The sequence below is a fragment of the Cebidichthys violaceus genome, unplaced genomic scaffold (assembly GCF_023349555.1).
Source record: "Cebidichthys violaceus isolate CVI_PGR_0920_01 unplaced genomic scaffold, fCebVio1.0.p SCAF_10, whole genome shotgun sequence".
In the NCBI taxonomy this organism is placed as follows: Eukaryota; Metazoa; Chordata; class Actinopteri; order Perciformes; family Stichaeidae; genus Cebidichthys; species Cebidichthys violaceus.
In genome coordinates this window covers 7,848,852-7,875,864 of record NW_027176263.1, presented here as the reverse complement: position 1 = coordinate 7,875,864, position 27,013 = coordinate 7,848,852, and the positions used below count along the sequence as shown (strand labels likewise).

The following is a 27,013-nucleotide window of genomic DNA, read 5'->3' as shown; positions in this document are numbered from 1 at the left end:
GTAGACCGAGTTGCACATCAATCCCTACCTAGTCCCAACCACCAACCGACTTCATCAGAATGGTTTTGGGAAGGACTGCTGTTGTTTCCATACGGATACCAATATCGGAAATGCGTCCGATACAGCTTAAAATTGATTAGGTATCAGCAAGTATGTGGGTATATGCACTGAACCAATATCACATTATCATATCCAATTTTGAGGTATTTGAACTTTTACTCCACTACATTAATTTGATAGCTATAGCTACCTGTTACTTTTTACATTTACAATATTAATGCACAATATAAATTAACTAATAAATTATTCTAGTTATTATAGGTAACGGTACCAAGCAGTATATAAGTAATTGACATTACCCCACCTTTAACAGCTGCAATATTAAACTGATGTACACAATAATGCATCAATATTTATCAATGTTTCGATGGGAATGTCCCATAATATGGAGCTGTAGAAACTGTTAACAGTTTCGTGATAAAAGCAACATCATGCACTCTGCAGTATCTCAACATATGTCGAGCATACATTTGTCATTAGGCCTTTTAAAACATTAAAACTCTAAACAGGTTTAAGTCAGCCCCTGAAGTTAGTGTTTGCTAATATCCAGCTGACATGAAGTAAACTTGGACAAGTTTGTTACTTAATACCACAGTAACATCTGGGAGCAGTTATTCTGGGGAAGAGAGGGTCACATGGGCTCATTCCAAGACTTCTAATACTGTACATTGCTTGCACATGGGTCAGCAGGGCAACAGTGAACGGGAAGGCCACTCATTCACCATCAGGTTTTGGATCAAAACTCCATGTTTTCAAACATCCGCTCAGATTAATGTCAAAAAACTCAATCACAGCCAGCTCAAAGGCTTCTACTCCATAACTGACCTCTGACCTTTGACCACCCTAAAAGGTGGGAAAGGAAAAGCAATGACCAGTGGTATACAAGTAGGAAACACTTTCTGTTAGTCTAAATACAAGCAGAGAACCACCAAAGCTAGCATAGCCTACAACTAACTGCAGGTCTTTGAAATGCGAATGAACTGAAAAAAATATATTTATATTAAGTATAAACATATTAAGTTATTTCAGGCTAGAAATCTGTGCTTTAAACTACAGATTTAAAGCACAGGCCAGTTCTCTTGATGACGTGACTTTTTTTTAAACCTTGAAGCTTATTTACCAGTAGCCATGCCTGCTTGACATTTCTAAGGCCAGCTACTGATTGCATTCAAGTACTCTGGCAAACTGCTTCCTAATTAGCTGCCAGCTCAGACCGTGGCAGAATTTTCTTTTTTTTTAAACGGGGGAAAAAGGGAGAGACAATAAAAAAAGATGACGTTTCTATTAGACAATGAGATTTAAGGGTACAGAGCATGTCCCTTTGCATTTACAGTGCTTTAAAATGATTGAAGAAGTTCATAGAAACAGACAAACTCAGGTGTTGTTTTCATTATAGCTGGAGACCACAAATAAGAACAAAGCTATAAATAAGCTAAATGCTTCTCTGATGTTGGCTCTATGGGAGACTCATAGTCTCTCAGTCACAGCTATGCCATTTTACACCATAAGAGAAGGTCATGTTTGAAGTATTGCCTATCTGAACTGTCCATTATGCCCATGAAATACAATCATATATCATTAGAAACGCATCGGCATAATACAGTACGTATGTAAACATCTATATTTATTCATTATTCTAGATATTATTTGACAAAGCAATGGACAGTATGCAAGAACACAGATTTTTGATCCTTGAACATTTTTTATGCTGTATAGGGTTTATGATGGCACTGCATTGTATTGCTCCTCTGTTGTCTTAATGCTTAAACAACCAGTGAATGTGATTTTTCTTTTTTCTTCCCCAGTGCACTCAGGTTTTGGCCTATAGCGTATTTCCCAATCCAGCATTAAGTCCTGACACACTTACCTGTCAGTCAGATAAGCCCTTACATAGCACTACATGGACAAGATTTTTCTCCCCTCTGTTCAAAGCTGAAATCTGTTGCCACATCGGTAATGGAAAATTGTCTCTTACACCATGGCAGGTCTTAGTGACTGATAGAATTCATCATTTTCTGGCATCTTGGGATTTTTGCTTTGGAATTTCGAGCCATGCAGCATAGAAAGGCCAATTTAATTTCAAGCTTTGCCCAGAAACCCCACTGTACTCTATCATAGATCATAACTCAGGATACATTACTCATGCCCCGGCATTCGGGTTTCATTTTGGAAGGCTTTATTTTTCACTGAACAACAACAGTTGGCATATATTCATACACACTCTGTTTTTAATTGTGTAGATAATAATATAAGACTTGGAAACTGGCCATGCAATTCCATTCAAGTGTAGAATCCACCAGAGATCCAGGAGTGCGATTAAAAGACAAATTGTTAAACCATCTGTAATTCTTCACCTGAAATGCAAAAAGTCTTTGCATTTGAACCTTAATCTGACCGACAAAAATCTATTGGCAATAAGGAACCTGCAGGTAAATAACGACTGGTCACAAGGGCAAGAGGTGTTTTGCCAAAATTCAATTAACATAACCGTTAATTAATATTGACCTTCAACATCAGTGTATTTTTTTATATATTTGATCTTTTTTCGATTTTTAAGACATTGTAGTACAAACATTTTGAAGCCCAAATCAACAACTTTTACATCATTGACGTTTTATTAAAAAAGGCTACAATGCTACATAATTGATTTTATTCACAGTCATAAATGAGGGTAGGCGTTTTAGTAGGACAAATTTGTATGATTTTCTGTCTCAGAGCATGGCATATTTCGAATATAATGACCTGTAGCAGCTACTGTGCAGATGATATCAATCATGGTGTTTGTGCCGTAGCATGAGGTTGCCGCTGTCAAGAAGGGACTTTCACTACATGTCATTGCTGCTCCGTTATTGATGATAGGACTTTTTAAATTAATAACCTGCACTGGAAGACACCCACCCCCAAACACAGCGGTAGAAGCCACCTGCATCCCCCACCACTTCTGCTCTCTTCAGAGCTCGTTATTAAGTGTCCATTTTCTTAAGAAGAAAGTGAGCCTGTCCATCCACATCTCTCTTTGTGATTCCAGGGGCTCACCACCTGAATCCTACTGCATCTTAAAGGAATGTCTGTGATCTAGTTATTGTTTCAGGAGATAAGGTGCTCAAAGTGTTGAAGGCAACTCATAAAGGAGCATCTAGGTAAATATGCGTTTTCATTTTCTTAACAAAAGTATTAAGAGATTGACACCATTCTCATGTATCTGTATGCTAAATTTGAAGCTACTGCCAGCAGACAATTAGCTTAACATAAAGATTGGATGCAGTGGAAAGCAGTTAGCTCTGTTCAAAGATTACAAATAATCTGTGTAGCAACACCTGCCTGGCAACAGCACAGTGATGGCAGGACTCCAGGTTGTCTGTGTTTGCAGTCAAGAAATAGTCCGGCATCTTACCCCTGTAAACACTTGCACCAAATACGATGCATGTTATTTAGTGCACTTAACGGTTGTTGGTAGGCAGATTTCTTGGAGCCAGGCTAACTGTTTCCCCATGCTTCCAATCTTTATGCTAAGCTTACTCCTGAACAAGTCATTAGACATTCCTTTAGTGAAGTGCTGTAGGGTTCAGATGGTGAAAAAACAAAGGGAGGTGTTAGAGGAAAATACACCTCTGGTTAGACAGGCTATCCCTTTACTAAATGTGGCAAATAAATAATTTTCCTGGGATCTTCTGATGCAATATACAGGTGATGACACATGCAATATCATTCAATGCAATGAAGAGCTCTATGAAGAGCTCTATGTGAAGATGGTAATGTTTTACAAATGCCACTAATGCAACAAAAAAAAATAGTTGCTTCTGTTTTCAGGAACAAGCTGTGAGACTGAGATCAACGAGTGTGACTCCAGTCCCTGTCAGCACAATGGCACATGCTCTGACTTGCTAGGACACCATGAATGCCAATGTCATGCAGGTATGTTGGGCTATTGTCAAAACTACAGCTTTTTTTATGACATTTAAAGGATTTCTGTAGTAGCTGTGGTAGTAGGCAGTGCGGTAGACCTTTAAAGCTTGTATGCAGTGGATGTGGCCTCATTGTGTATCATTTTCAACCGCTATCTGTCTCAAGGTCCGATTCACAAAAGCGAATGATATTACAGCGGAAACACACCCCTTAACTTTTTACAGCTTAGTGCAATTTGCCGTTTATTGCGTTTGATTGCAATTATCCATGTGGAAAAGCATAAATGTGCTTGAGGCCAATGCGTCAGTTGTGAGGGGGGAGACTTAGTCTGAGCCAGAGGTCTTGTCAGGAGGGGATTGTCAGAATGCCACTTCCATCCAAACCTCCTGAAGGCAATTAAGAGAGCGGCAAGGAAAGGGAAAGTGATAGCCCAGGATTTGGTAAAGGAGGAAGAGGGTTGTAATATTTACCTATTTTTTTTTAATAATTTGTTTGTCATTGTTTTCTTGTCACTACATCTTAAAATGAATGGGTTTGAGCAGACACCCCTTACAAATGAGCTTCAATTACAACCAACTCTCTGGAGATGCTGATAATTTCACTGTAACTGCATGTGGCTATCAACGCTGTTATTTGCAATAATGCTCATTTACATAGAGAGGGGCAAATTTTGTGCCAAATGTTTGCATATTACCTGATTTATATACATGCAAATAGCGCAGGAGCACTGATATGCTCTTTGCTTGGCAGCACAGGAAGGGGTGCTTTTCACCCTTTACGGGTGCTTTGAGAAGAACAATTTATTTTTGTCTTATTTTTGCAGAGTTAGCCGCCAAAAAGCCAAGCAATGCCTTTGTGAATTCGCCCCTCAGTGTACACCAAAAACCGAAGGTGATTAGCCATTGACAGCTGGTTCCCTAGACTGTGTCACATCCTATCTGAGGAAGTTCAGTCTTGAAAAGTCAGCAGGATTCAGTTCATCACATGTATCTAAAATAGCTTAACTATTCTTTTTATTTATTTATTTTTCATTTATTAATAGATATATTTGATATGTTTGCTACTTTCCAATATGTTAAAATATAGCACCCAAATGCCTTTTATTATGAAACTACAAGCCATTATAAAATGGCCCTACTCTCTTTGATCACAACATGCTCCATTGTGCAGAGTAGATTCTTATTCACAGTATCAGTTTGCAGCTTTGGTCTGTGATGAACAGCTGAGGAAAATCACAAATTCATTAATGGGAGTTCTATAATAATATATTAGGAAACTCCACAATTATCAAATTGTTCTTGTTATTGCTTATTGTACCTGGCGGGCTGAGTCTGACTTTACATTCACTGAACGTAAACTGATGGACCACTCGCGGGAGCTTTGTGTTGCCGGCAGGGCACAGTGTCAGTTATTGTGTCTGGCAATTGCTATCGCCCACTTTACTGGAACATTTTATGCACGGACAGTCCAAAGACACTGTGGGCACAGTGTCTTAGTGGCCAGATGAAGTTCTTCTCACAAGAAATTGCCGCAGTTATTTTTAGCCCTTGTTCCCAGCAAATGTTTTCTTGGCTCTTCAGGGAAATGTATCTTTGATGGTAATGAAACATTGTGTTTGTTCACTCTTGTTCAATTAAGTATTGAAGGACAATGCCAGTGTTAATGACACATGAGTTTGTTCGCCTCATCAGCTGCTGAAGCAAGGCACACCAGAGTCACTATTTAAGGTGACATTCAGAAGTGGCATAGTATTTTCGTGTCATCATGGAAAGTAAAAAACAAATAATGATAAGATAAAATAAAAATTAATATTTCTCTACTGATCTGTGCTATAAATGTAATTTTGGTATGATTCCAATCATTTCAATAATTTTTATAATCAAAATCGCTGAATTAGCTCATGTCCTGTTCAAACAGAGAGGAGACACGTGAGGTGAGGCAGCGACGAGTTGTGCCTCACCTCAGACTGAATCCCTCACTAACTGGGTTGAGATCGTGTCTTTTGCTTTCTCATTGTTTGTCACCACTGTAATATTTGTAGACACTTTTATTATACGTCCTTTCTTTCATTAGAGTAGGTAATGTATTTCACTGATGTGTAGAACATATTTAGTGTTGCTGATCTGACATTAAACCACAGTGAAAAAGCACAGAGAGGCAAACACTACTCTGCCTCAATGAAGAGTGCGTGCGAGAGCCCACGAGCGCTCCGCTTCTGAAAAGCTCCCGGTGGAAACAAATATGTACTTTACCTATGTGTGTGTAAAGAATGCTGATATGAAAAACAACCAGTAGTCAATGTGCAAACTGCCAATTGACTGGTGATTTAAGCTACTCTATTGAGTTAATATATTTGTAAATCTGATATATGTAGTGTGCACATGAACCCTCCCGCACGTCAGTGGGGTGAGGCGTATAGGCCACACCCTGGACAGGTTGCCAGTCGATCTCAGGGCTACACAGACAGAAATACAAAGTCATACCTACAGGGAATTCAGAGTTTCCAGTTCACTTAACTGGCAGGTCTTTGAACTTAAGGAGGATACCTTTGCAAACTCGTCCAAAGGCCAGCAGGTTAGAACACAGCAATGAGCAATGCAATGATATCACAGAAACCTTATGTCAAAAGAACTGAAAATGAGAAAGCTAACATTAACACCTCTTAACTTTAAATCTTTAAATTAATCTTGCTTTATAAACAAATAGGAAAAATAGGCCAAATTCACAAAGAGGGCTCTCTTTATATCCACTGGGTCGGTGATCATATATGTTTATTCTTTGATCAGCAATTAAAAAAATAAATTGAATTGTGTACATGACCATTTATACATCTAAAGTATTTGTGTTTTTCTTTTTTTTTAACTCCAATAGACCAGATTTGTTGTGACTCTCCCTTGTGCTTTTTGGGTGAGCGTCTATGTGGAAATCTGGCTGTGATGTTAGAGGAATGGAGGGGTGGGCTGATGGCTATGTAATTCGGGTTATCTAGTAGGAACCCCCCATCACAAATATCAAGTTGAAATAGACCCACGACACCTCAGAAGGCTCAACAGTTATACAACTGCTCAGAGCACCAATCATGACTGGAGCCATCCACACCGGTCTCTGTATTTAGTAACATGTTTCACAAATGTACCTGTGGCGACTGTATTTGCATTCTTACTATTAATATTTATGAACAGCCTAAGACAATTGTAGAGTAAGTAGAAAGTGATGTTTGACACTGATATTTGCTGTATCTCCTTTTTCAAACACAAGATGGATAGCCATACTTTGCACACAAGCTCGAGCCTTTTCTTTTCAGGCAGAGCCATCGGTTGCTCTTTTCAGCTGCCTCTGAAGCTGCCTTTGCAGCCTCGCGTAATCCCTGATCATGAATCCCTAACTCTCTAAGTAAACTGGTACTAGATGTGGCCGCAGATCCATGGTAACAAAATTCCACAGGGCACACCCTGGCTTTCCAGCCTTGCTACCAAATCCCATCTGTTATCTCAGTAAACCTAAGCCTCTTCCACTCATATGCCTCATCTGCTGCATCTTCTCATGGTGAAGTGAGTTCTACATTGTAAGAAAATAGTCTTAAGTCATGGGTGGAATTATAAGTTGCAGGACACTTTCTTTTTTCCAAGCCCCATCTGCCACAGAATATATTATCAACTCGATACTGAATGTTTGCTTAACAACAGTGCATGGATAAAGTCAAACTGATGCATAGTTCTGACTCTCCTAAAGCTTACAGTATTCAGTTATGTTGGTTTATTATGTTTAGTTTAATCAACTATTGGTTATGCCAAATGTATTATTTCAAATTAGACAAGACTTTAATTGAGACTCGAGTGAAATACAAAGTCATGGAGGCACTGTGGCACAAAAGGGCCAGTCCACCAGTTGAGCCACTGTCGGCCCAATTCTGGCCCTGTCTATTAGACACATAGAAGAGCTGACCTCGTGTCTTGGTACATTGGCATTAATTAGAGATGGGTTTGCGACCCATCTGATCAAGTATTGCATAAGTTACTTTAATTGTATAAAATCTTTTCTTTCAGGCTTTCTGGGAAAGAATTGTGAAGTTGACATTGATGCTTGTGCTCTACCCAACAACACATGTCCATCAAAGACTCAGTGTTTGGACCTCCCAGATGGCCTTGAATATACCTGCCGTGTATCCTGCCCTCAAAACCTTCAAGTGGGTAAAAGCATCTAAATGGACTGTTTGTCCTCCTCTGCGGTTGTGTTAAGTATTCCTCTTAAGTCCCATACATTTTTAAAGAGCTCCCAATCTTTTGTTTATTTCTCTTGAAGCAATTTCTATGTTTTCTCTTCAACAGGGCAGCAACATTATCACACCAGCAGGGAACCATAACAAGCAAATTAATGAGAAGGTTTTGTGTAATCTTCTCCCCTATTTTATTTAGAGGGGTTTCCGGTCACTGTTTATTCAGTTTTGTCCCATAAGAACACAGAACTAAGATAGAACTCACCAGTACGTTCACATTGCTATCTAGTTGGGTGATGGTGAATTATGAATGCAAATAATAATCAAACTACAAATCCAGTTACATTACAAGACACAGTCTGTTATGGGTTAAAACTCAAATGATAAGTAAAGCAGTAGGAATATTCACAGTTATTTATAGAAGCAACATTGCTGCAAACTGTCACCACAAACTGAATTACAACATTGAGGACTTAAGTGAGAGGGTATCAAATATTAATTCAGTATCGTATTCATAAAATGTGGGATAATCCTTTGTTATACACGGGGATAAAAATAAGCGTAAGTCCCCCAGGAAGATTGACAGCAAATGCGATAATCCATAAACAGAGCAATCAGCTGGTGCTGAAGCTCTACAGTATGTTGTTTTTTCTGAGAAGAAGGCTGCATTAAATGGAACCAAATACCAAATGTAGTTAAGTAACAGATTCTGACCTATGACCTGACTGTAAATACAAAAACGATTTGGAGATTGAACTATTTATATTCACAGTGTAATGTATGCTTCATATTTAAATCATCAAAGCACTATTTTGTCTTCTTTTTTTATTCTGAATGTGGTCGCACATCCGCCAGCTTTTTAAGCAGTCATGGTAAAAGAAGACAAAGCTGGAATTGTGTGATTGTTTGTCAGGGATTTTGCTATTGGCAAGCAGGAGGGGAGCACATTTACAGGACTGAAAAGGCCTCTGCCACCTGACGCGGATGAGTGCCACTGAAGATTTGCAATGTCTGTATTTTTTGAATGTGCGGGGTTCTTTAGGTATAGATAGATCGACCCTCTGCCTTTTTAAAAAAAGCTTTAAAAAACAGAGGGGCTTCTTCAAATGACAGATGGAGATGATCACTCACTGTGGAGAAAGCCTTGTGTTGGCCATCCTACAGAAATGCCATGATGCCTGCAATATACACCTTCCCACAAGCCATCTCTTCCTCTGCCCCTTTGTTACCCTTCTATTATACATACACATGTACCAGCTAGCAGGCGTATCTGTTTTGTTACAAGGAACTCTTGGGAGGTTTAGCACTCAATGACCATTGATCTTGTCTTTTTAGACAGGATGTAGATGCTACATGGAATACTGAGTGAATCCAGTATAAAGCATGGATCAGTATTCATGAGAATGCCATGTGGCTGGAATGAAGCTCATTTTTAGGCAGCCGGGAGCAAGAAATTAGTTTGGGTTGCATTGTAAAACAGTGGTTGTATTTTTTAGCATAATGGTTGCAGTCTAATCGAAAATATTACCATATAAGATGAAGCTATCTCTTTTTTGCACACGAGGCAGCATATGTCATGACATATGTATCTAACGGCTCTGTCTTCTTTCAACAGCCTTGTGCTAACGGTGGACGCTGTGTGTTGAATGACGCCAGTAGCTACACTTGCATCTGTACACCTGGTTGGTCTGGTCAGAACTGCCGTATAAATGTCAATGATTGTGTTCAACATTGGTGTCAAAATGGAGCCACTTGTATGGATGAGATTGATGGTTACAGGTAAGCCTTCAAATCTGGATTGTCTTCGGGCCATTCAGGCACCAGAATGTCAATGATTGTAAAAGCGGTGACATTTACTGTTCTTTTCCTTCAGGGTTGAAAGAATTCAAGAAGTATTAAGAAATTCTCTTTAATCTGTTGCTAGCTGCCTTTGTCCCAGAGGATACACAGGCGTCTACTGTGAAGAGGACATTGATTACTGTGTTGGCCATCGCTGCTCTGAACATGGTGTTTGCCTGGACCTGCAGTATAACTTCACCTGTCGCTGCATGCTTGGATTTGAAGGGTCGCTCTGTGAACTGGAAACAAATGAGTGCAACAGCTTCCCCTGCACAAGCGGCGCCACCTGTGTGGACCTAATCAGTGATTATCGGTGCCACTGTCCCCCAGGGTTTGAGGGTATGAGACCATCTGATGCCAATGTGAGCCTATTTGCAGCCATTAGTATGGCCAGCCACAGGAATTTCAGGTTTTAGAGCAGGTTTTATTGTTTGAAATGTCACAGTTTTACATAGAAAGTTCATCAGAATGTGCTCGGCATTATTCAACATTAGGTACAGTTTTCTCATTGAAATTTGATATGTATCAGTAGTGAGGGCAAATATGCAAGTTGAGTTCTGTACATATTATGGGAGTAGACGGAAAATTGGAATTAGTATACATAGAAATGATTGATATTAAGACATATACTGGAGCAAGAATGATAACAGTTTCTTAATCGTCAAAATGCTCTTTGCTTGTATTGGGAAAGCAATCTCCTTTTTGTAAATCACTATGCTTTAGAATGAGTTTTATAGCGATATAAAAATCATGTCTTTGCCCATTTTCATTGCAGTAATGAATGTAGGAGAAATACGATTCACTTGTATAACTGAAAAGTTATTTAGAATGAAATCACCTGCTAAAACGTGTAGCTTGAAGGTATGCATTCATTCATCACTGTTAATGAAAATGCCACTTTTCATGATATTTATATAACATATGTGCCATGCTAAGCAGATGTTTTTAAGGCAAAATTGACTCAGTTAGTTACTCTTTACAATTAATGTCATGTTTATGTTAAAACAGGCAGGTTCAATACTATAAAAATGTCTACTTTATTATATTTAGTTATGCCAAAATCAAATAAGTTGTGAGATAACGTACATTTAAAATATTCTGTCTATTTCTTAGACATTTGGCATAATGTGATATTACTGTGACTGTTGATATTACCAGCTTTGCCCATGTGGTGAAAATATCTAAATTGAACAGCGGTGCAGTAATGTGTAAGCAGTTGAATTAATTATGATTTGGCTGGCATTACTATCTGGCTTAGTGTCATAGAGTCAAAGTACAAAGTGCGTCTTGTACAATATATTTTTGCTGGAGGTACATTCAGCAGCTAACTTAACTATGCAAGTATCTTATAGTATGTGATTAACAAAGCCGTTGCCGGTGTGTGGGGTCATGATGGCAAAAGTACAATTACCTTTGGTGTGGACAGCAGTGCCTGAGGGTGTCGGGCTGTTTATTCTCTGTGAGCTCTCCGGCTCACAGAGAATAAGAGGTCTGAAATATCGCCAGAGGCCAGGCCTCGTGGAGCATTAAATTTGTCAGTAAAATCTGGAATCAATTCTGTGTCTAACTCTTGCCCAGAGGATAAAAAATTGAGGCTACACCATTTCTGCATACATACAAGCTGCAACATGCTGAACACATAATCATTCAATCACATTTTGAGCCAGTATGTAGAACCAGAGGCAAGCAGCTGCCTCGTGAAGTAAAATCCTCTCACCATTAAACCAGGTGCCCCTCAATGTTGGGAAATAAACAGAAATGTGTACTGAATAAGTTCTGAATGTATAAAGTATTGTTCTTCACATACTACTTAAGCCTCACACCTTCAATATGCATGAAATGTCCACGGGGACTGCAAAACGTGTTGTAGAAATGTATGTTAAGCTGTGGCCCCTGTGACATTGCGTAGAGTTTATTCGTCTCTCTTCTTTCCTGCAGGAAGGACCTGCTCTGAGAATGTAAATGATTGCTGGTCGCAGCCTTGTCTAAATGGAGGCTTCTGCATGGATCTGATAAATGACTACATTTGTCATTGTCCTCTTGGTAAGTACCAACTAGTTGTCTATTATTGAGCATGTTTACAAAAATATCATGCCTTTCATCTTCTGTATACTGTACCTTGGGAATATGTGGAAAGTTTATTCCTCACGTATATACATACAAATTTGTTTACTCAGATAATTTTTCAATTTGTTTTTAAGGTCTGCTTATAAAGATAGCAAAGACAGGAATGATCAGGTACACAAATCTGAACACAAAGCAAATAGAAATAATACATCTATAAAGAATAAAACACAGTTTTCTATCCCGCTAAGCATTAATGCATGCAAACATGACGTAACTGATCAAACAGAGATTTGGGTTTCAGCATTGTCCTGTAATCAAGTAACATAAATCAATTTTTATTTGTCAGACATTTTATAACACATGTTCCAGAAAGGATCCACAATCAGTCCATAAGAGAGGGAGGTGTTGCATTCCTCAGTGTGCTGCTGATTTTACTATGCCCTCTGGTAATAAAATACTTAATCACTACTTGATTGCACAAGTCAGAATGTCACAGTCCAATGTCACATTCAGCAGTAAACAGCCACAATCCACAGAACAGGATTTACAGACAAATATTTGACAAATAAAATCCACAAAACATAGGTGTTGACGGGAGACAAAATACACACCAGTCAATGGGTCGGTTTCGCTAAATAATTTTCTCAATATATTCCACAAAGGTAGAACAACTGCATGGTTTATGCTGGATAGTTTACATTTGTATTCTTTTGAAAGTCTATTCTCCTACTTTAGCTGTTTGAATATAATGTAGTGAAACAATATCACCACTGTTTTGTTGTCAGTGCACATCTTGTTTTAGTTCTTTGTGCCTTTCCCTCGGCCAAAAGTGCCTCCATTTTACTGCCCAATAAATCAATTCAAATGTGGGTGAAGTCATTAAAACATTTACTGCCTTGAAACATGTGCAGCACCTGTTACATGATGTGTTTTTTATGACATTATGGACAGAGCAAATGCATCACTGTAAATAATGTTCTCATATTATTGTTTCTGCCTGTTGCTCAAATTAGATTTGGGTAAGAACAGAACACCAATGTGTCAGTAAAGCCTCCATTACTGTTTTGACTTCATTGAAAGATTTATAGACAGGTGTTACTGATCACTTTATCTTTTCTAAAAGTCAATTAGATAGATGGTCTGTCAGGTTCGCTTGCTTCTCCCTACATACACACAAATCAGAATCAGATTATTTTACAATCCTGTGTTCTGACCAATTCCTGCCACCGTTTTATGTTTGCAACTACAGTACAGTATGTCTGTGTTGTCCAGTTGATCTATAATTATTATAGATTTTGTTTTAACTGTTATTATCCCTAAAGCTCTCAGGGATACGTTGGCCAAGGTTGCACAATTCATCCAAATCATGTATGTTCCAAACTTATTAAAGAAAATATGAAATTTAGGATTAATGGTTGAGAAACATTTCATACTGTTAAGTATAAGTATTCCAGGGAAGGATTGGAGTATTTTTTTTGGTGGTGCTTAAAACATCAACACATGGTTGTATTGTTAGACTTTGACCAGAACTTGACTTTACTCCAAATTTCATTGAAATCTATATAATATTTATATGGAGTGCTTATGTAGTCAAGGCACTAATCAAATGGTCTTGACTAGTCCTTTTTGTCTGAGACAGAGACGAGACCTTGTCAATATGCGGCCCATTCCTATACGGGACAGAGACCTGGTCTTGAGGCTAAGACTAATCTTGAGTACTACAGCACTAGTATTTACCCTGCTAACTAACAAAGACCAAACAAAGAAGACCAGAAACATAAGCTATTTGGTGGAGGTAATGAAATACACAAGCTAAATTTCATGTCTGTACACAAACTCACAATCACATTTTATTTATTAAACTCGCTTAGAAGTAACAACTGACTTTTGTGATTTCTATCCAAGAAGATGATTTTCAGTTTTTCAGCTCAGTGAAGCAACCACAGCGTTGGTGATGAGAGATGACTAAATGTGCTGATGAACAGCAGTTCTCCGAGCCAAGGAATAGTTATGACCCACGGCTGTTATCATTAACCACTGAACATGGGTACATAAGGACTTGGCTTTAATGTATTACTGTGATGTATTAACAATACATCATAGTATGTCTTGTTACTATAGCACATTTTGAGATAAAGTGAAAAAACATAGTTTCACTTTCTGCCTTTGTTTCTGAAGCAGAGTTGGGCTGAGCCGCTAGTAGCTGTCGGATAGAATAGGAAGTCCCATTTGGAGATGGTGACACTGTAAATGTGACATTCCTTCATGCAACATTAACCTCAGAGTGAATTGCATGCACAATTGGTTATTAAACACTTCTGAACACTCTGTTGGAGGCAATAGCTGTCCATTAACTAGTCAAGGCAATACATAATATGATGAGAAAAGGGTAGTTGGAAGGTCGTCAAACATCCAGATAGATGTGTTGATGTAAAGTGCTCGGCTCTGGAAACAGGTCACAAGGTATAGAAAATGGAGACTGCTTACAACAGGAAGTATGTTATAGCTGCTGTCCTGTTGGTTTATTCAAGTCTTGATAAAAAGGGATTTGCATACGCAGTGTTTGAAATATTTCACTCCTTTGCCAGTGAGTGAGACCTACTTTGCAGACACTGACTGCACAAAGATTAATGACGGTGATATGGGTGCATTTTTCCTGTTTAGAGGCTTGTAGTTTGGAGAGGTTTTTGGTGAGAATAAGATTTTTGAATATTTTGCAGGTAAAAACTCACAAATAGTCTGTGACTCCATGAAGTAAATCTCTTAACCTTTTGTGACTGTAACAATTAAATGCACTTTTTTGTTTTTTAATCATCGCCATTATCTAATGCCCACGGGTTGAACCGTGTGATGTCAGTGAAAAAAACCCAGTAATCTATTTTAGGATTCTCCCTTTAAGTCATCTATATTTGTACAAACATGTGTAATGAGTATCAGTCACACCATCTGTCTGTGCTTTATTTACAACAATAGATATTGACATGAGTATCTATCAGTGGCATGCAGACCTGCATTTGGTGGGGCAGATAAATGTGATATAGATCAGTTTGCTAGGGTGGGTCTCTGTCAATGATTCACTCAATTAGCATACTGCATAGCAGGTAGATTGCAAGGGGAAGAATCAATACCCCCATTAATGCGCTAGAGAAAAGGTGTCTATCCTGAATAAAACATACAACCACATTTATTTATATATATATATATATATATATATATATATATACATATATGTATATATATATATATATATATGTATATATATATATGTATACATATACATATATATATATACGTATATATATATATATATATATATATATATATATGTATATATATATATATATATATATATGTATATATATACATATACATATATATATATATATATATATATATACATATATATATGTATATGTATATGTATATGTATATATATATATATATATATATATATATATATATATATATATATATATATATATATATATACATATATATGTGTGTGTGTATGTTGCGTAGTGTGTGTTACTGTTGTTTTATGAATTCAGACCTTGTTTATTTCCCGAGGTTTGGCTGATTCTGAATTTCCTTCTCCATTGTTAACTCAATTTTCATTGCAGGGTTCAAGGGGAAAGATTGCTCGGTGGATATTGACCTTTGCTCGTTTGGACTGTGCAGTGAGCATACATTAATATGCGCTGAGACCAAGGGTGGACAGAATGTCTCTTGCACATGTGAAAGAGGTGAGCAAGGTCTTTAACGGGTGTTATATTAGTCACGCAGCTATATTAACACGTGGAAAATAATGCATTTTCTCAGGCTTCAAGGTCAATTTACTTAAAGGAATATGTTGCTGTACAGAAAATACTGCAGATGCAGGTAGTGTTTTAGTAGCTGTCGATCAAAAAGTTTTTTTTGATCGACAGTGTTTTATCAGATTATGACTGCACAAGAGCCCCTCTCGTGTTCTCTTACTAGACCCTGCATTAAAAAGAAAACAATAGTCCCAAAACTTGCACATAACATTTTTACAAGTTCATAACCATATGATAATCTTATGCAGATTAGTTTGACAGCTCCTGCTGGAAAAAAAAAACAATTTTGTTTGTGTGTCAGTCAAGTCTGGCTGATTCCCCTCCATGTGGATGACTGTTATCACAGCTGTAGCTGCCAGCAGCGACAGGGATAACACAGGAGTAAGAGGAAGAGGCTTGACCTGTTAGATACTCTGAGGCTTGCCAGAGGTAAAACCAGGCTTCAGACTCTTACAAGTCAAAGATATGCGGGTATAGTACTGTGTGTACATGCACCGGAAATCACGCAGCTTATTCCTGGATACAGTTACGGTACTAGAAATGAAAAACAATATTCCAGCCAAACCAATCATAATTCAGTCGACTCTACACTGGCTCTGCTATCTCCTTTCAAATGAATGGCTATTACATAGAAGTTCATGTAACCCAATCAATAACCCTAACTTCATTACTCCTGTTGCACTTATGCTCGGCAGACGTCAAAGTGAAGGATTGTGAGTGATTTCTTATGTAAATGAAAGCAACCTGCGGCGGGCTGCTCTCCCCTGATCACTTCTCAAGGGCACACTGCGAGATGCTGTCATGTCTAGATGTTTCAGGTCGGCAGTCTTGGCATCCATATTATCTAATATTGCCAACCTAATGTGTTGCAAAGCATGTTACACATACCCTCCCTCACTATACTGTGTACCACATGTTGTCAACTTCTTGACCTGGTAGTGCTCACACTAAGAATGTTTGATGAACTCACAATAGTGGATTTTGTTTTTGTGTTAAAAAAAAAAAGGAAATACACTACTGGCTTGTTGTTGAAGAGCAGATTTTGCAGGGCAATAATTGTTTTTACAACCCCAAAATATTTTTGACAGCCGTATATTTTTGTTTTGCATTAGCATTCATTTCACAGGAGCAACTTTTCAGTGCAAGACTTATTTTTTTTGCCGTAAAATTATTTGAGCTCCAAAAGCCTGTTGTTTCATCAAGAGCCGCACTTCGCACTAGACGGTTTTTGTGATGTTTTTGCAGCAGTTGTTGTTTGATTGTTCTTGTTTTTATGTAACCCTGCAGCATTGTTTTGGAGGGGAAATGGCTTATTTTGACTGTTCTTTTATATTCGTTTTTCCACATTCATAATTGTGAAGAGCATCTTAGGACCCTTATGCTCTGTTTAGTCCTTGGCTGACTGTGTGAAACAAATAACAAATACTCTATGCTAGATAAGTGTGAGGTTAACCCACTAACAGCCTGTGTAGCAATAATGTTCCTTAAACACTGACAAGTTTCTTCTCTTTAATGGCCTGTGTGTGTGTGTGTGTGTGTGTGTGTGTGTGTGTGTGTGTGTGTGTGCGTGTGTGTGAGAGTATGTGTGGAGTGAGTGCGTTTACACATGTGCGCTGATGCATGTTATTTGTTTCATGTGGTTCCCTTTGTGTGTAGATTGACTTTGATCTTAAAAATCACTGGATTTGGCTTGTTTAATGCAATAAATCAGAAGGGCAATGACTGTCTCTTATTAAACATGATTAAATGATCCAGTGAGCTGAGTCTGCATGTGCCCAGCAAGCTCTTTGAATCAATACAAGCTTTGAATACCAGCTTTTGTTTGTGAAAACAAAGTCATGCTGATCTAATTGGCTGAGGAATTAAACCAGGCGAAAAAGGATTCCAATAACAGTGTTTTTTGTACATATGCTGCAGGGTTTGAAGGGTCATTTTGTGAAGTAAATCTCAATGAGTGTGAGTCAAAGCCCTGCCAGAACGGTGGAATTTGTGTGGACGGCAATGACCTGTATCAGTGCTTCTGCTCAGAGGGTAAGTTGCAATGCAATTAGATCACCAAATAGTTGAGGCAATACGATTATGTGGCTAATTCAGACCTTTGTTGGTGTGCAACCAACCAGTTTCAGTCCTGGAGTTATCACCCTGGCTTTCATGAAAAATCCACTCAAAAACACTTTTGCACTCAGTCTCAATTTCGTTGTTTGGTGGTCCATTTGTTTTTCCTGTGTATAAATGAATGGAGATAAAAAGACAGTGAGTAACCAATTTAAGTATCCAGTAACAAACACAGCTACAACTCATCCATACCTAGGTAAAGAAGTCCTAGATAAACTGAATAACCTGTACAAACTTCACAAGGTCTCTCATTGCAGTTTATTTTTCTGATTTTGAGTACTGGTACCATTTTTCCATTTCTCTCATAGGACCAATATTTATAGTAAAAATAATGAAGGAAGCCTACTTTGTCCCAAAGACTCCAGTCTGCAGTCTCAAATGGTTTAAAGAGTAAAGAGAAAATGGAGAAAAAGAAAATATGCCATTTGCTTTATTAGTTTGATCATTTTTGGAATAAAAAACCCCCCAAACATTTTGCCTCTCCGATCGTTGTGATAATGGACTTATCATTTCAACACTACAATAAAAATGTGACATTTTTCGAACTAATTACTTTGACAATATCAACTCAAGAACTGGATCATTCCTCAGATTCCCCTTCTAAAAAAATACCCTAAGTATATCAGAACTTTCAGGAAACGGACTACTTCTTGCACATTACCTTCCCTACAAACAATTTCTTATCTGCAGACTCAGTTTAGGGCAATATGTCCTGAAGAGAAACTTATCTTTTATTTTGCCCTCAATGTGACAGCAATAAAAAAACACATCTTAATTTATTTACCCTTACAGCCATAGAAGGTTGAGAGTCAACAAAAATGTGTCCTAACCAAACCCAACAGGTGATTTTGCTGATTAGCACGCTTTCCCCAAAAGAGCAGGGACTAATCAGTGAACTCATTTGTTGTAGTGTTTGCTTGGAATAATTACCTGTGTACTATCAACAAAAGTTTTTGTTTTTTTTGTAGCATTTTTTTTTTGTAGCATTTGATGTTGATTGCTTCCTATATTCGTGATGTTTTTTAATTACACATTTTTTCACGTGTCATGGCTTTCAGTTCAATACCCATAAGGATAACAGATATTTGCTTTAAATTCTCTCCGATCACATAAAATCATTCCATCAGAAATTGTCGCTCGCATCGTTAGAGTAAGAAGGAATAAATCTCAGCTATTTTTCCAATAATTTCTTGGTCCGGTTGACATCTTACCTGTGAGACATACCTCTGATTAAACCGTGATTGCGGGTGTAGCCTGTTATGCATTTTTAATGAAGTCAGGATAATTGTCAAATTTTATGACATGGAGAGAGGTGGAAATTGGTTCCATGGTCAGTTTGAGAAATGATGAGAATTTGACCTGCACCGATGGTGCTGATAGCCAAGCATTAGTCATGGGCCTCCTGTAGCTGCAGTGTGTGACAGTGCTAATGATAGTCATTTTGTAGCGTGACCAGGCAGCGGAATATTTTTATGGGGGACTAAAATGTCAGAAATTGGCAGCTCTCACTTTTACTTCATGACTTTAACCTTTTATTTTTAAAATATCAAATATGCTAATGTTACTTACATTGAGTTAAACATTCACCATGAAAATAATGTCACAAACAATATGACAAAATATAATTTATTTTCTCAAATAAAGGCTGTGGTGCGATCTACTCTCCATATTATGTACATGTTTTCTTGTTATAAGCTTGCATTGAAAAGTCATGTAAAACCTCAGCAATGAAACCGCAATAATTTGCTTTTAGGTGCAATTTGATACTAATTATTGTACTTTCATGTCTGGTGTTTACTGATGAGATTTCTCTTTCTCTCTTCATACCAGGGTTTGGGGGATTGAACTGTGAAATCAACTATGATGAATGTGTCCATGGATACTGCGCCAATAATTCCACATGTATTGACCTGGTTGCAGACTATGAGTGCATCTGTCCCTCAGGCTTTGCTGGTGAGTTATCTGAGGCATCATTTTCATATTTTAGGCTTTAATGAATATAGTGCAGATTGATGACTCTTCAGTAGTGATAACCATCAAACTGGTCGAATGTAAGAGCTCATTCATGAAATTCAGTATGATGACAGCTGATTGAGTATAAATATATTTTTGTTTCTCCTCTTGTAGAAAATTGTATTGGATAAAGTATTTTTCCAAAGATGATGTATTGGTTACCAAAATGTATCAAAGGTGCTGTTTATCTTACATATACAGTAATACTGACACAAGTTACCAGAATGCTGATCTGAACATTACTAACTGTTTATTTTGTCTACAGTTTTCTATTTGTTGCGGTGTGAATGGAACTTTTATTGTATCCATCATTTCTTGCACAGTAGTAGCAAGGGAATTGTATTCATATTTTTGTACTGTGACAGTGTAAGCAGGCATAAACCTAGACTAAATAAATTGTGTGTGCCTTTGGCTGTTGTAAGAAACTGCAGTGGTACAAAGATATGGCAGTTATACTGTAGTATCACTCCGACTGGCTCCATTACCAAACACACACACACACACACACCTCACATCACGCTGGTTCCTCACGTTAATGGTTGTCACCCTCTGCAGTCAAACTCATTTGTTGGACGGGATATTGAGGTGTGTCATTATGTTGGTGAAGTGTTAATTTTTCTTAGTGTGTGTTCATTTTTATAGCGCTCGATTAACAATCTTTATCTACCTCTCAGGTAAGAATTGCTCCACGTCCGTCTCCTCATGTGCATCACATGTTGACTTCTGCAGAAATGGAGGAACCTGCTCCTACAACTCAGCTGGGGAAATACAATGCATTTGCCCTCCAGGTATTGAAGCACATTTATGAAGTTGATTGGTAATGAATTTGTTAAGCTCAATTTTTGTTGTGATATATCAATCAAGCTTGTCAGAATCAGAAATCTGGTTTATTGCCAAGTAAGTTTTTAAGGACTTTGCATAGGTGTATTAGTGCATAGCATAAACATAATAAGGTAAACATAGTAAGAGAAAGTTAATTTAAGTACAAAAATCAAGAAACATGAATATAGAATAGAAGAAAATTACAATAAGAATACAAATTGCTATAGTTGTTACTACAGTAACTCTATATAGAAATGCAGACATGCCATAGCAATGCAACATGCTCTAAGCTATATAATCATTATAACCACAGTGTTCTGCTCTTCTTGGTTTATTCTACATCAATCCCGCTCGTTTAAATTCAGCCCTTAAAGCATGTGAAAATGTATTAGTGTTGTTGATTACTGTTGCGGTATCACCAAAACAGCGGCAACCTCTAAGTGAATACCATTAAAAAGCATGTGTACAAATCTACAAATTAGTTACATTTGGTGAAAAAAACCCCAGACATATCACAGTTGTTTTACTTTGTGTACTGTTGCTGAAATCCCTCGTTGGTTTTAGTGCTTCAGGCTCATGCTGGATAGAATTTGTAAATCGGCAGAGAGGACAAACACTGGCGACGACAGCATTACGTGAATTCACAATCCCTGATGTCTGCCAGACGTGGGAAGTAAGGAGGATACTGTACATAGCTCCGCACATCAATCACTACTTTGATCCCTCTTCTTACAGGATACCATGGCAATGAATGCTCCTCATCTGTGAACCAATGCGTGTCAAATCCTTGCGACCCTGAGGGGACTCTCCTCTGTGAAGAGCTGGCAAATACTTATCAATGTGTGTGTCACCATGGGTACTCTGGGCCGCACTGCGAAACACCTCTAAACCACTGTGTTGATGGTCTGTGTCAACACGGTTCAGCATGTGTGAATCTATCAAAAGGGTTCAAGTGTGATTGTTTACCAGGTAAGTTCCCCATCCGGCAGCAGCTCGTCTCAAATGGAGGTAATTCCTTGAATGAAACATGTATATAGCGCACTTACTCTCGGTTTGATGCTTTCGCTTGTTCACCTTCCTCCTCTGTGGGAGTCTAATCTCTTTTGCCTTAAGCAACAACACGAACCAGCCTATGAAATGTGTAAGTCCGGGCTCAGTTCATCAGGTTGTGAGCCGACTTCAAAGCAGTGATGATACTTGGAAAGTATGTTTTTCCTCATAGGATCCAAAGTCATATTTTATCAAAGGAATTGTTAGTTATGAAATGATTTGATGGTAGTGGATTGCATGAGGTAATAATCAAATTGTATCACTTGATAAATGAGTCCAATTCCAATCCAAGTCTAATTAATCATTCCATTCGTTACAGTAATTCACAGGTAATTACTAGGTATCGGTAAATGAGGTAATTATAAATGATGAGTAAAAGTAAATAGCATAGCAATTTTTTTTCAGTAACTGCCTAACCACATAGTAAATACTTGCTGATTAGTGTGCAAAATGTCAACATTATAAACATCTAATCATTTCACTTATAATATAAATATAACATTATTCCATATAAATTGCAGATAACTAGGATTTTGTTTCTAGTTTAAGATATTCCAATCTATTTCCATGGCCTGGGAAAGTTCAATCAATATTTTTGAACATGAGCTGCTCCCTCTCAAAGCCAGAAACCAGAGAAGTCTCAAACGTGTGATGTAATCAGGTATAGTAAAGAGCTGCTCAATAGACAATGAAGGGGAGATTTTGTGAACCCACAGAGATGTTTCCTTTTTTTATAACCAAATGAGCTTTGTTTTATAGAGTGCTGCAGGAATGAGTTCTAAAACCGGGAACTGAGTGAGCATCTTTGCTCCCCTGGTTCCTTTGTCTCAAAGTCAATGTGTTTTTTGAATGAGTTTTAGGTTAGATGCCTATAATAAGGTCTGTGGTTATGAGAATCCTAAGAGATTTTAACGTTTTGTTCTATGATATAAAATACGTCAGTGAATACCCTTGTCATGAATTTTGGAAAACAAGTGACTAAATGAAACTACAAAATGTGATGCCGATTCGTAGTGTGAATCTGCTTTACAGCCTTGTTGTGCGTACTCACCCTCATTTGCATGTAGTTCGTTTTTAGACCTACATTAGCTTTTAGCCAATTACAGTCACTGATCAATCATTTTAAAAGCGGTGTTTTAACAATTATCTTACTGAACAAAACATGTCAGTAACATGAACTTGTGTTTTTGCCACAGAGCTCATTTTCTGCAATTATGTCAAATCCATAGGAATAACCCCATTGGCTTCAAAATGATGTCATCCCTGCACCGCTCTAATGTAGTGGTCTCTGTTGTGAAACAGAAATTGTAATTAGAACATTCCTCTGGATGCTCAGTGTAATTTTTTATATTTTTCTTGTTTCATTGTCTATGGAGCCGCACCCTTTATCCCAAATCAAAACAATTGAGGGGTAGAACTCAAATGTGTGATGTCATCAAGTATAGAGTTGGTCATGTTAAATGTTTGTGGACCGTCTAAGAATAACATTGTATTATTTTTTAAATGGGCAAAGTTCCCCTGCAGGTGTTCAGTGGCCATCATGGTCGATATGAAGTGTGTCAATATTGAAAAAAGCGAAGCGATAGGTTATTTAGTCTCCGACTTCTCTAACTTCAGTAACCACCTGTTAGTCTAATTAAAATGTAATCAATAATTTTAATGAAAGAATGACAAATTTTGATGTTAGGCTTTTAATCCTTGAAGTTTTCTTGTAAACACAATTATTTTTATACTCAGTATCTCTTACAAAAATGCATTGTTTGTTTCATTGATGCAAACGTTTGACACATATACTTCCTCATAAAATGTTTACAAAACCAATTTTCTATATATTCTGAAACCTACATTGTTTACATCCATGTTTGCTAACTAGCAGTCTCAGTGCAACATTACTACTTCACACATCACCGCTGCCCACGGTTTAACAGTGAAAGTAAAGTGGGTCCTTTTGCAGGTTAAAAGTGAAATGGTTAGCCCATTAACAAAAAAACTGCTGTTTTGAAGCACCATTTCAATATTTGATAATATTACAGTGATTGCACATTATTTACTTGAGCACTAGAAAAAAAAGGAAAGACAAGAAGAAAATCAGCTTATCAAATTCTCATTTTTCTCTTTAATAATTATAATTATTTATACCTGTATCACTACTAGAGATCTTTTGAAGACAGTATTACAGTATATCACATTCAACAGGCATTTTTTTAAGGCATTGTCCCCTGGAGTGGAGAAATCCTATAGAATATATTCTCCTTTCTCTGCAGGGTTAACAGGCCAGTTTTGTGAGATAAACATTGATGACTGTGAAGAACAGCCGTGTGGAGCCCTGAGTATTTGTAAAGACGCTCTCGGTGGCTACAATTGCTTCTGTGCACCTGGATTTATTGGTAAGTGAAAGCTATCTTGAAGTTATTCTTTGTAAGTTAAAGTGACATTTTATTCACCGAAACAATGTGTCAACATGTTGTGCGCCTTTTATGCTTTCTAAGGAAATAACTGCAAGATTGAAATGAATGAATGTCTCAGCCAGCCCTGTCAAAATGGAGGCTCCTGCATTGATGAGCTCAACTCTTTCAGCTGCCAGTGTCCTCTTGGAATCACAGGTATTTCATATGCTTCTTACCACAAATGTGTTTGTTTGCTCAACACTGCTCAAACCTTTATGCGATGAATGATGAGTACCTGCGTACCAGTGTTCTTAAACACATGGATATGAGTAAGTTTAGAGAGAATATATATATATTGTTAATGCACATTGACAATGTTCTTGTAATGTGGTTTTTAATTTGACTTTTAGATACAGAACTTCAAATTCAGGCAAATAAGATATTTAACTGTAGACCTGTGGGTGCATCAGCATGGATCTTCAATAATACTCAGATATTTATATTTGTATGACTTTATTAAATCAACTTCAAATACATTATAGAAAATCAATTGTTGTTCTTCCAGAAATCACACATTTGGTTGTTGTAACAAATAAGGTAATAATTAAAATGCAATATGTCCATTTGTCATTTGGTCTCAATGCAACAATAAAATGTTTTATTAAAAAGTATAATTTTGCATTGAAACTCTTATAATTACAACACAATGCAATGTAACATGTAATGGTGCAGTGGTTTGGGTTGTTTAATTCTAATGGTGCCTTGAATGTTAAGTAGTTTTAGCTACAGCTATCTCGTTCATGCCATACATGACATGAATGTATTTTACAGTCTGTGTTGATCACTTTCTTTGCTCTACATTATTGATATAACGACACATGCCATGCCAAACAGAACAGCTAATTCTACAGTATATACACTGTTGCTAAATGTGATGTTGACCCCATATAAATCTTCTAACCCTACTCGTATATTAATTTAACAGTAGGATCAGTTTGATTTGGAAGATGGGTGGATTGGATCAGATCCCAGGAAAATCAAAGTGGCAAGAGCTCTGCTGACAGCTGAACTGTGTAGATTAAAGTACATATACCTGAGTATACCTGCGTGATCTGAGGAGTTTCACACACTTTACATAATTTTATCATCACAGCTCTCTTCCTACTTCTCCTCCAACGACAGGTGGCACTATAAATGTATTGTAGGAATGGAAATATAGACTACACTCCGGCTGTGGTTTTTAAAAATGTATGGCAACAAACAATTTCTTGATTACATTCAATTCAAGCTTGATGCCTCTCAATAATGGAAACCTTTTATTGAAGCACAGTTACAGAGGAGCTAAAATGTAAAGTTTATCTTTAGGGTGGTGACAGAGGAAAGGGTATGGTGTCATTAAAATCAATACCCAATGAAAACGGTTTATCACCTTGGGTGCAAGAATATGTTCAGCAAATTGCATGGCATTACTCGACTGTGGCTCAGTGGAGAGCAGGGTTGTCCTTCAATTAAAGGATTTGCGGTTTGATCCCCGGCTCCGTTAGTCGCATGTCGATGTGTCCTTGGGCAAGTAACACGTAACCCCAAATTGCCGGTGTGTGAATATTAGTTAGTCCTGATGGGTAGGTTCCATCAGTGTGTGAATGGGTGAATGATCACATGTAGTGTGAAAGCGCTTTGAGTGGACGGAAAGACTAGAAAAGCACTATACAAGTACAGTCCATTTACCTTCTATTAAATTATACGTTTGTGCAAGTAGAAGAAATTGACCTAAAGGTGTCATCAGAGTAAGGTCACATAGACATTAGGAGTTATCCACTGGGGACCAAGATCCACATCCGATTTCATGAAAATCCAGAAATTTCATTTTAAAATCATGTGTACAAAGTTGACTATTTGACATGCAAAAACTGGATGTTTATCTTCCAAGGAGATTTCATTTGACCAGTACATTTTATGGCCAGATGTTCGCAGAGGAAAGTTATGGAGCAGTAGTTGTCCTCTTGGAACCATGAACGTTTTTTTGCAAAGTCTTGCACAATAATGTAGAGGTAGGTCACCTCACTTTTACGACTTTCTGGATACAGGTGGTTTATACTGAGAGTTAAATCATGAGAAGTCTTCAGTTTTAGTGTCAATTGTACCTGCTGTAAGAGGAAACTTCACTTACAATGAATGGATTTATAAAAATCTTTGGATGTCCCTGGAGTCTTCAGAGAATCTGAAGGTTTTTGGCTGCATTGAGCATCAGTATCGACAATATCTCAAAGACAATTTCAGTTTTTCAACTATGAACTCATGCTAACCTTCAGGCCACATGGGAGGCAATGAGGTTATACCGTAAAACAAACTCCTTTTAGGCATTTGTAGTGAAAAGAGCAGAAAACAGTACTCTGGGATTAAATAGAATGTTTCTGTAATTCAAAGACATCCTCTCACTTTGACATTTCACACTATATATCAGCCTCCTCCAAAGCTTACAGCGACTTTAAATGTGTGAAATAGTGATAATGCAAAAAACATCACGTGTGCAGCATATCTATTTTGTATTTATGGAGTAAACTAATTATGCAAAGCCAAGGGAATAAAGCATATTGTATATTACATGAGCTGTTCTTTTTGTGCCATATCAATAAATAAATAAGTCAGCTACAGAAAGTATGGTGTTTGAACAGAAAGATAGTTGTTTGATTTAAAACCCTTATTTGTCAAATATCCAAAAC

General features: G+C 37.5%; 1 protein-coding gene across 1 annotated transcript in view; it reads left to right on the top strand.

Moving 5' to 3' along the window:
* The window catches only part of eys (eyes shut homolog), a 156,582-nt gene that overhangs the window by 15,747 nt on the left and 113,822 nt on the right, over nucleotides 1-27,013 (top strand). Inside the window, exons 7-18 of the mRNA XM_068723996.1 lie at nucleotides 3,871-3,975; nucleotides 8,013-8,152; nucleotides 9,798-9,961; nucleotides 10,107-10,360; nucleotides 11,960-12,064; nucleotides 15,709-15,831; nucleotides 17,821-17,934; nucleotides 19,849-19,971; nucleotides 20,706-20,819; nucleotides 21,589-21,822; nucleotides 24,168-24,290; nucleotides 24,393-24,506. Of these exons, the coding sequence (XP_068580097.1) occupies nucleotides 3,871-3,975; nucleotides 8,013-8,152; nucleotides 9,798-9,961; nucleotides 10,107-10,360; nucleotides 11,960-12,064; nucleotides 15,709-15,831; nucleotides 17,821-17,934; nucleotides 19,849-19,971; nucleotides 20,706-20,819; nucleotides 21,589-21,822; nucleotides 24,168-24,290; nucleotides 24,393-24,506 (1,713 nt within the window). The remainder of the gene's footprint in view (nucleotides 1-3,870; nucleotides 3,976-8,012; nucleotides 8,153-9,797; nucleotides 9,962-10,106; nucleotides 10,361-11,959; nucleotides 12,065-15,708; nucleotides 15,832-17,820; nucleotides 17,935-19,848; nucleotides 19,972-20,705; nucleotides 20,820-21,588; nucleotides 21,823-24,167; nucleotides 24,291-24,392; nucleotides 24,507-27,013) is intronic.